Source organism: Rhinolophus hipposideros (assembly GCF_964194185.1).
Source record: "Rhinolophus hipposideros genome assembly, chromosome: 11".
Classification (NCBI taxonomy): Eukaryota; Metazoa; Chordata; class Mammalia; order Chiroptera; family Rhinolophidae; genus Rhinolophus; species Rhinolophus hipposideros.
The window spans coordinates 64,704,035-64,713,768 of NC_138057.1; the positions used below are offsets into that span (position 1 = coordinate 64,704,035).

Sequence of the window (9,734 nt, forward strand, 5' to 3'; positions counted from 1 at the left end):
GGTGAATTTGATTTGCAAAAGGGTGAATTTGGAGTGCAAAAGTGGTAAACTCTTATAAAAATTCAAAACAAAAAAAAAATAGAAAGAAAGAAAGCACATCCCTTAAAGAATGAATCAATTAAAACCAACCCAGAACTGAGATGGTTTTTAGAATTAGCAGATAGGGCATTAAACAGTTACCATAAAGAAGATAGACGAAAAGCCAATAAGCACATGAAAAGTTGCTCAACTTCTTTAGACATCAGGAAAACGCAAATCTCAACCACAGGTGATTCCACTTCTTATCCAGTAGGAAGGGAAGATTAGAATAAAAAAGACACAACAGACAGTAACAAGTGTTAATTGAGGATGTAGAGAAACTGGAACCTTCATAGCTTCTGATGGGAATGTAAAATGATGCAGCCGCTTTGGAAATAGTCTGGCAGTTCCCCAAAAGTTAAATATAGAGTTACTCTATCACCCAGTAATTCCACTCCTATATACCCAAGAAAATTAAAAACATATACAAAAACTTATACACAAATATTCACGGTAGCATTATTCACAATAGCCAAAATGTAGAAACTACCCAAAGGCCCATCAACAGACTAATGAATAAACTACATGTGGCATATCTATACAATAGAATACTATTTGGCGATAAAAAGAAGTGAAGTACTGATACATGCTCACAGCATGGATGAACCTCGAAAATGTTATGCTAAGTGAAATAAGTCAGTCACAAAAGGACAAATAGGTATGATTCCGCTTATGTAAAGTACCTAGAATAGGCAAGTTCATAGAGACAAAAAGTAGAGTAGACGCTACCAGGGGCTGTGGGTGGAAGAAATGTAGAGTTATTGTTTAATGAGTACAGTTTCTGTTTGGAATAATAAAACGTTCTGGAAATGAATACTAATGATGGTTACACAACACTGTGAATGTAGTTAATACCACTGAATTGTTCACTTATAAGTGGTTAAGATGGTGAATTTTATGATATACATAGATAACCACAATAAAAAAACAACTAAGTCAATAAAATAACCATTTCATATTCATCAATGCTGATTTTTAAATTCACCTATTCTTACAGACCCCATCACCATTTCTTCATCCTCACTTAACCTTAACCTTTTCTAGGCCAGGGGGTCTTATCTTCCAGACTTCTGAAGTCACTGTGGAGACAGTTGTCTGTTACTGGAAACCTTTACATTTCCTTGTAGCAATCCATGAAGAAGCTCCTTTCTCCACTCCCCCCATGGCTTCCATAGCATATACACCCCAGGTGATGCAAATGTCTCAACTGTCCAGCAGAGGGCGCCTTATCACCACTTCTTGGTACTAGTATTTCTTAGTTTCCTGTTATCTAGAGGAATAATGGGTGAGGAAGAAGATATATTTCAGTCCTCTGTAATCTACTCACATGGGTCACTCAAATATTTTCAATAATAAATTCTTAATGGGGAGGCCGGGTGGCTCAGTTGGTTAGAGCGCAGGCTCTGAACAACGGGGTTGCCAGTTCAATTGCCACATGGGCCAGCGAGCTGCGTCCTCCACAACTAGATTGAAGGACAATGACTTGGAGCTGATGGGCCTGAAGAAACACACTGTTCCCCAATTAAAAAAAATTTTTTTAAATGATGCCAGTGTCTTAGAGAATTAGTCAATGTTTAGTTAAAAGAAGACATTGTGGTATCAAGGAGCATACTCTTTAACCTCACTTTCTTAGCCTCAATGCAAGATATTTTTAGTCTAGATGTGTCTTTAAAGATAAACATACTGGCAGCACACAAGGTGGGTAACAGCGCTTGAATATGATTTGGCAGCTGGTGAGCCTCATATCTAGTTGTTTAAGGAAGAAAGCAAGGAGTCAGTTCAGACTTCCAAATGTCATCTAAATAAACAGAGTATGCATTGTTAGTCTCACTCTACACTCCATGGTCTACTGTGTGTGGTCAACTCTGTGTTTTTTTTTCTTCACAAGTGTGACCTAATTCTCCCTGATCCATCTCCCTCAAGGTTGCTATCTCATCAATTTCTATATTCCTTAGACTCACTCAGAAAATAGAGCATCTTGAAATTGAATACCTATCTTTCTGAATCAAGTAAAATTTGGTAACTGTTAAAATGAAGTCATTTTTGTTGTCAGCAGTGGTTACTTCAAGGTTCATTTTGTTTTCCTTAATAATAGAGTACTTGTAGTTTATAAGCATTTTCTCTGCTTTCTTCATCCCCCTAGACGAGATTATAACAAGGGGGAGCTTGAGGCGTTTTCCAAAAGTAATTCTTGGTTTTACTTGTCTTAAAACTTGATCAAGTTTCAAGGATTACTGCGTAGTTCCAGAATTTTGGAATTTGCCTAACAAGTCAGTTTTTTGCTTATTTTCTTTCCCACGTGGATTCACCTGCCCTGTAACAAAGCTCTTACTTCTCTTTGGTCATTTTTATATTAAGGAAGACAGGTGTATAGTGAATTTTGAGATGGTAAATCCATTCAAGGTAGCTAATGAAGGACTATAGTTTCTTGCAATGACTTTATAACAAATTGAAGACCTTGGTAACCTGGAGTAATAATCACCAAGCAAAACTCAGTCTGAGAAAACTAAGGAGGCAACCAATATGGGCCATAATGAACGGTTTCTTGTGTGCAAACAATAAAAATTTTTTAAATTTCTCCAGAAATTGCTTTTGCTGTGATTTTATGTTGAAACTTGTGATATTCTGTGTAAATCAGAAAAATGTTCTGCATCGTAAGTCAGGTGGTCCTCCTGACTCCAAGGCTAATTCATTGATTTCACCCATGTTCATCAGTTCATTGGGAGTCAGTGACATAGTTCAGGCCTTCTGGTATGGGATGAAGACCCAGTCATGTGTAAGACGTACTTCTTGCCTTTACGGAGCTTTCAGTCCACTTTGAGAGACAGATATATAAATAGATAAAGGCTGTGTGATATGGAGAGGGCCATAGTAAAATTTAAATTAAGGTCCCAGGTGAGAGAGTAATTTTGCTTAGGGAAGCTGGAGAAGCCTTTATATAGAAGCCAGAATTTGAGCTAAATCTGAAATAGTGAATAGAGATTTTCCAAATAGAGAAGGTTAGAATAAAAAGCATTCTAGGCAGAGGAAGCAGCATGTGCAAAGACTTAGAAGCATAAAACTGGCCTTGTGGTTTCTGTGAATGGCACAAAGTTCACCGAGGCTGGAAATAAAGTACAAAAAGAACAGACTGTTAAGCTAGAAAAATAGGGTGTGTGCCAGTTATCTATCACTGTGTAACAAACCACCCCAAAACTTAGTGGCTTAAAGCAATATTCAGTTTATTTGCTCATGATTCTAAGGGCTGTGCTCAGCTGGGTGGTTTTTCTACCGGTCTTACTTGGGATACTCATGTGGGTGCAGTCATCTGGATATTATTAATAGATGGGAGACAGCTTGTCTCTGCTTCATGTTCCCATGGTCTAACGAGGCTTCCTTACATGGCAACATCACGTACTACAAGGAAAGCAGAACCTGTAAGAACCTATTAAGTCAAAAGCAGATGAAAGCAAAATCTCTTGAGGCCAAGACTTGGAATTCACACATTGTCACTTAGGCCACATTTTATTGGTCAGAATAAGACATGGCCAGCCCAGATTCCAAGGGTGGAAAATAGATTCTGCCTCTTGATGGGAGGAGGAGCAAAGTCATGTTGCAAAGGGGTGTGGGAACACAGAAAGAGAGGACTAGTTGTGGCTATTTTTGCTAACAGTCTACCACAGAGTGGAGCCAGATTGCAAAGAGTTGCAAACAAGGTAAACAGTTTGGAATTTATCCTAAGGGCAACAGGAAGCTATCAGAGGTTAGTTTTTGTTTGTTTTGTTTTTAAGTACTAAGGTAATAAATAAGATTTTCTGCTCAGAACCCCTTATTTAGGAACCATTCCTCTCCTACAACCCCCAAAATTATTACAGAAGCCATCATGCTAGTACGATGGCCCATCTTTTGGTCAGTTGTTTGGATCAGGAGTGGGCCATTCAGAATCCTTCCTTGGATTTTTTTCTACAGATAATGAGAGTTGGTCTCTTGCTAATACCTAACGTCTACACCTATAAACCTTGGGGAGTGCTAGGTGGCTGTGTTTGGAGCTTTGTAAAGAAAGCTGCTCTGCACAGAGAAGCAAAGATGAGAGAGGGAGTCCTGATGTCCTTGGAGTCCACTAATTCTGATGTCCCTTTTGCCTAGGCTTGTTCAACTTTGGTCTGTCTCGCAACCAAATTAGTCCCAACTAATACAAAGAGAAATTAACACCTGCACATAGGGAGTTGCAAGTGACAAAAATCTGAAACCAGCTGAGTTTGGGTCTCATGGTTATTAAGAAGTTATTTTAACTGATTTTTACTGGTATGTAAGAAAGCTGTTTCTTTTTATATGTTGTATATAGCTACCCTACTCTTCCTGATGGCGTTTCAGCTGAATGTCTCGGGGTTTCTTAGATCAAAGATCAGCTTATCAGAAAACAATTATATTTTGTCCTTTTCCTTTCCTGTATACTATATAAATACGTGTGTGTGATTTCTTTTTTTTTTTGTCTTCCTGGTTGGCTAGCATCTCCAGAACAGTGTTATATAATAGCAATGATATTCAGCATGCCCTTCCTATTTCTGACTCTATACAAAAAGATTCTAATGTTTTCATCTTGGGTATAATTTATATAGTTCTTATCTGTAAAATACTCTTCATCATAGTAAGAGGATTATTTTTCCCAATCTACATTTAACGTGAATTTTTAAAAATTTGAAATGGAGATCACATTCTTTCAAATAAAGTTTTAGTATTTATCAAATTCATGGTATTTCTCCTTAATATGTGAATAAGCCAATTATATTTAAAAATTTATGAACTTTGAATCATTCTTACACTCTGATGTAGTACTGCTTACTTGTCTTGATGTAGTATTGCTTTCTCATAGTCTTAAATGAGATTTGATAATAGAGGCAGTCCTTATTTTGCGAGGTACCATGTGCATATCAGAGCCACGTCCTTGCTTTGCATGGTTCCAATGTGTACACATTTTATTTAACATGGTACTGTGCAAAACGAAAATTGCCTCTATTTTACTTAGGGAAGTTTACATTTATATTCATACACTTTGTAGTTTTTTTGGTATAATATCTATCAGATTTGGGTTATAAAAAAATAAAGAACCTTTCTTTTTCCTCTACTCCAAAACTGTTTAAATACAAAAGAAAAGCTGGATCAACTTCAGAGCCATTTCTGTAGGAGTGATTTACATCTTATACAATCATTTCACTCTCTGCTCTTGTTTGGGGCTACTCAGATTTTTTACCTCTTATTGAACCAACTTGGGTAATTTAAATTTTGCCAGAAAATTGTTGAGGTTGTCTAGATTTTCAAATTAATATGCATAAAGTATATGGTATTTTTCCATATTCTTATGTCTATTCATTTTCTGTAGTTATAGTCATTCTCATTCCTAGTATTGTTTAAAAATGTATTTCCTTTCCTCTTCTTTCTCTGTCTCTCTTTCTAGAAGTTTGTCGACTTTATAGGTCTTTTCAAAGATTACATGTTTTCATTTTTTATCTATTCCAGTGTATACATTTTCTAGCTCATTAATTTGTTTCATTTTTATTGATTCGCTCTACTATTTTTGAGTTTGACTTATTTTTTTGAGCTTTTTGAGTTGAATAATGTTTGCTTATTTTCAATAAAATTTGTAACACAGTCATTCAAGACTATGACGGTGCTGGAGTGTTAAAGGCAAAATCTCATACATTTTGATGTGGAATATGTTCAGTTTGGTTCATTTTAAATCTGTAATTCCATTTTTGTTTTCTCTTTGACCCAAGGGCTATCAGAAGAATAAATCTTACCTGTACAGTTTCTACCTTTAAGACATTTTTTTTCTTGAGACTTGCTTTTTGTCCTAGAATTCATATTCAGCCTGAATTTACTATGAGCAAGAGCAAGGTCTGGTTTTTCTCTCTATAGCTCCCTCTTGAAAATAAAGCTTTCTTACCAGCCGAACATCCTCCTCCTCCTACCATCCCCCAATAAGGAGCTCTCTCTAATTGTCAGTCTAGTCATTAAGTTTTTCATATCTTTTGAACAAATACTGATATCTAAAGTCTATGGATCATTAAGCCAGAGATATTTCCAGACCTATTCCAAGAAATTCAAGTGAAAATTCAAGGATCATTAACCTGCTATGCAAAGTGGACTTATCAGTCATCTTTCCTTACAGCACAATGTTTAGTGCCAGCAGTACCAAACAATATGTGCAGATACCAAGGAAATTAATGTTGGAATGATTCCGAATTTGATTAATTCAGGAGTTCTTCAGAGAGGATCGTTGGATTTTATTGAAGGGGAGGGGACAAAATGATTTGCTAGAAGAGAGAAGAAAGAGCTTTCCAGTGAGGAATAGTGAAAGTTATAAAGGCTGATAATAATTGTTATAATGTGTATATATGTATATATACACGTTATAATATATATGTATTATATATACACGTTATAATATATAATATACACGTTATAATACATATATATGTATAATATATATGTATATAATAATTATAACGTGTATATATGTATGTGTATATATGTATATGTGTGTGTGTTCATTACTATTTACAAACCCTTTCACGTCCGCTACTTTAAGCATTACAGTAATCCTTTGAGAAGGTATGGATGATTATGTCCCATTTTGCAGCTTGGAACACTGAGGTTTAAGGAGATTAAGTGGAGCCAAGTATGGAACCTAGATCTTCCAGCTTGAAGTTCCCTGTTCTTTCCACTGTGTCATGCTAAGGAGTCAACCCTCTAGAGGCCACAAAGTGTCTTGTCTGCAGTACAGCCCCTGGTGAGGATTAGGAGAAGGAAGGAGGGGTCTGGCTATTTGGGTGTCCTCAAATGTGTAACTTCAGTGTTTGTCTCATTTGAGATCCCTGCAGTGAAGTTGAACGAGCTGCTCGAGAACTTTTATGTCACCGTTAAGAAGAGTGACGGCTCAGACTTCCTGGCCACCTCGCTGCATGCCATCCGCCGAGGCCTGGACCGTATCCTGAAGAATGCAGGTGTAGGCTTCTCCATCACCAGCAGCACCTTCAGTTCTTCTACCAAGAAACTCAAGGAGAAGCTGTGGGTGCTGAGTAAGGCAGGGATGTCAGGTGCCCGTTCTCGCAATATCATCTACTTCTCCCTTTCCGATGAGGAGGAGATGTGGCAGGCAGGGTGTCTAGGGGATGACAGTCCTATCACTCTCCTGTCCACTGTGGTCAAGTACAACAGCCAGTACCTGAATATGCGGACACTGCAGGAGCATGCAGATCTCATGTATGGGGACATCGAGCTGCTCAAAGACCCACAAAACCAGCCCTATTTTGCTCGGACAGACAGTGTCAAGCGGGAGAGTCGGAGTGGGTCCACCAGAATCTGTCATGGGAAAATCTATCATGAGCATTCCAGGGGACACAAACAGTGCCCATACTGCCTGCTCTACAAGTACATGTATATCCACCGGCCACCAACCCAAATGGAAGCCAAGTCCCCTTTCTACCTTACTGCCAGGAAGGAGGCCATCGACATGGGCAGTGTGTGGTATGAGGAACAGAGGATGGGACTGCGGTCTCTTCGGGGAATTGTCCCAAACTTAGCCAAGAAGGTCAAGCTGGAAAACTGTGAGAACTTCACCTTCGTCTCATTTACTCAGGTCTCTAGGAGGCTTGGCTCCCACAGCTGCTGCCAGTGAGTCTCCCCTGGGTCCAGGTCTCTGCCCTGCTTCCCTGATAGGCGAGGGCTCCCTCAGGCAGCCACGCCAGGGCTCTGAGGCAGCAGGGGACGGCTGTGACTTCACAGCTGGGCCGCTTTCTGTCTGTGTGACCCGCTACTTCTTTGACTTTGGGTGTTCTAACTGAAAGTAGATGAGTCTGAATCATTAGGGTGTTTTTTCCAAATGTGTGTCACCTTTGTTAAATTATAGAATCTAATACAATGTATAATTGCTACATACACAGGAGCAAAGAAGTTCATTTTATCTAGTGCCTTTTTAGCACAGATTTTCTCAAAAAAAAAAAAAAAAAAGGGAAAAAAAAAAAAGAAAACCGTTTAGTCATTTTTTAAAATCCCAGTAGCCTAGTAGCTTTAGAATGTTATAAAGACTGTATACACTTTGTTGAATTACACCCACAATAACAACTAGAAAGAAAGAGGCAGACATGTTAACCATTTCCAGGAGGAAAATTGCACTTGACCCTCCTCTTTATATCGTGTTGACGGATGACTTGGTTCTGCTGAGCAAACACCCTGTTTGGTGGCAGATTGTGGAGCTGCACTCAGTCAGGCTCTCAGCACTAGGAGGAACTTGATCTCTGCACCAGTGGAGACAATTTGAGGAAAAAAGATTAATCCACCAAAAGGTATTTGTGAGAGCAAGGTTTCCAGTGACCTGGATGGTTTGTACCATGAGGGAATTTCTAGTAGTAAAAGAAGGTGGCTTGGAAAAGCGATCTGTGATCAAAATGTGAAAACCTCCTGAAGCAGAAGTGCCTACGTTTTATTTCTCAGCATCACGTGAAAGCTCTCTTCCTTTGAACACTTTTTACCGTTTGCTGTTTTTTTTTTAATGTGTTCTTTGTGTCATACCGTTGTTCTGTCAGCATATAGCACTGGATTTGTAAAAGAACTAAAGGTCATTTTTCAAGCTGAGCCAGGAAAACCCAACAAAACAAGCTGCAAAGGAAACAAATCTGAAAATGTGTTTATTAAAGAGCTTTGAAATATGTTTGTCCAAGTATGACTTTTTCAGCCACAGTAGATGTCATCATTTTAGGTTGGCACCAGTGCTTGGGACACGGTAATGTAGACAGCCTATCAGGTAAGCACACCCAGCATTAAGGACACAGTTGTCAAAATCAGAGGGTGGTGATAGGTTATTAATGCAGTTTGAAACCATTTCACTCAGGTAAAACTCAACCTGACCACATGCTATGGAAATATCAGCAACATTTCCTAATGACTACTCTGAATGAGAAGTGAAAAAGGAGCCCAAAGAGTGCTAATTAATAATTTCTAGGGATCTTTGTTTTGTATTTGAGGAAAGACTGCTACAACTTTATACCATTGTGTTTCTTGTGTATGCTTTCAAATTCAAAATTCAAAATTCCAATATAATATATATTGGAATTGCGGGAGTCCTGAAATCAGTCATTCTTTTTCCAAAACATCGTTTTAGTATTTATTTTGATTAATTGTTTTTTAAAAACTATTCACTGGTCATTGAAATATGGAATACTTCCTTTACCGGAGAAGACTCAACCAATGCTGCCTTAAGGGTTACTGTAGTTCCCTTTTTAGTTTCTGTACATTTATCATTTTGTTTACTAGTCTGTCTTTCCTGAATATAGGTTAATTTTGGTGTCTCCATCTGTATATGAATAACAGGTAATAATTAAAAATCAGTGTCATGACTTGATATTCCACACTGTTCTATTATCTGTAGTGATTTTAGGGTTTTGAGTGAAAAAGGGACACAAAACATTATGTACAATTTCCTTTAGTTGGCTAAACACCCAAAGGATATTTTGTTTGTGGAAAGCAGATGGTCATTTTTTTCTTGTCAGTCTGTACTTAAACAGAAATAGAATCTATGTGAACTACTGGGCAGAGCCTGCAACCTAATTAAATAAAACCTCCATTATTATTTTAAATAGACTCAAGAAGAAACTGCCATTAGGAATCACTGGGATCTT

At 38.0% G+C, this 9,734-nt stretch overlaps 1 protein-coding gene across 3 annotated transcripts in view; it reads left to right on the plus strand.

Annotated features, from left to right (window-relative positions):
- Positions 1 to 8,760, plus strand: part of KIAA1958 — a 129,397-nt gene extending 120,637 nt beyond the window's left edge. For 2 of the 3 annotated variants that reach the window (XM_081065402.1, XM_081065399.1), the window contains exon 5: positions 6,929 to 8,050. In XM_081065402.1, coding sequence (XP_080921528.1) covers positions 6,929 to 7,735 — 807 coding nt within the window. In that variant the 3' untranslated portion in view covers positions 7,736 to 8,050. Of the gene's footprint in view, positions 1 to 6,928 lie in introns of all 3 variants that reach the window. The other variant, XM_081065401.1, reaches the window with a different exon arrangement.
- The last annotated feature ends 974 nt before the right edge of the window (positions 8,761 to 9,734 follow it).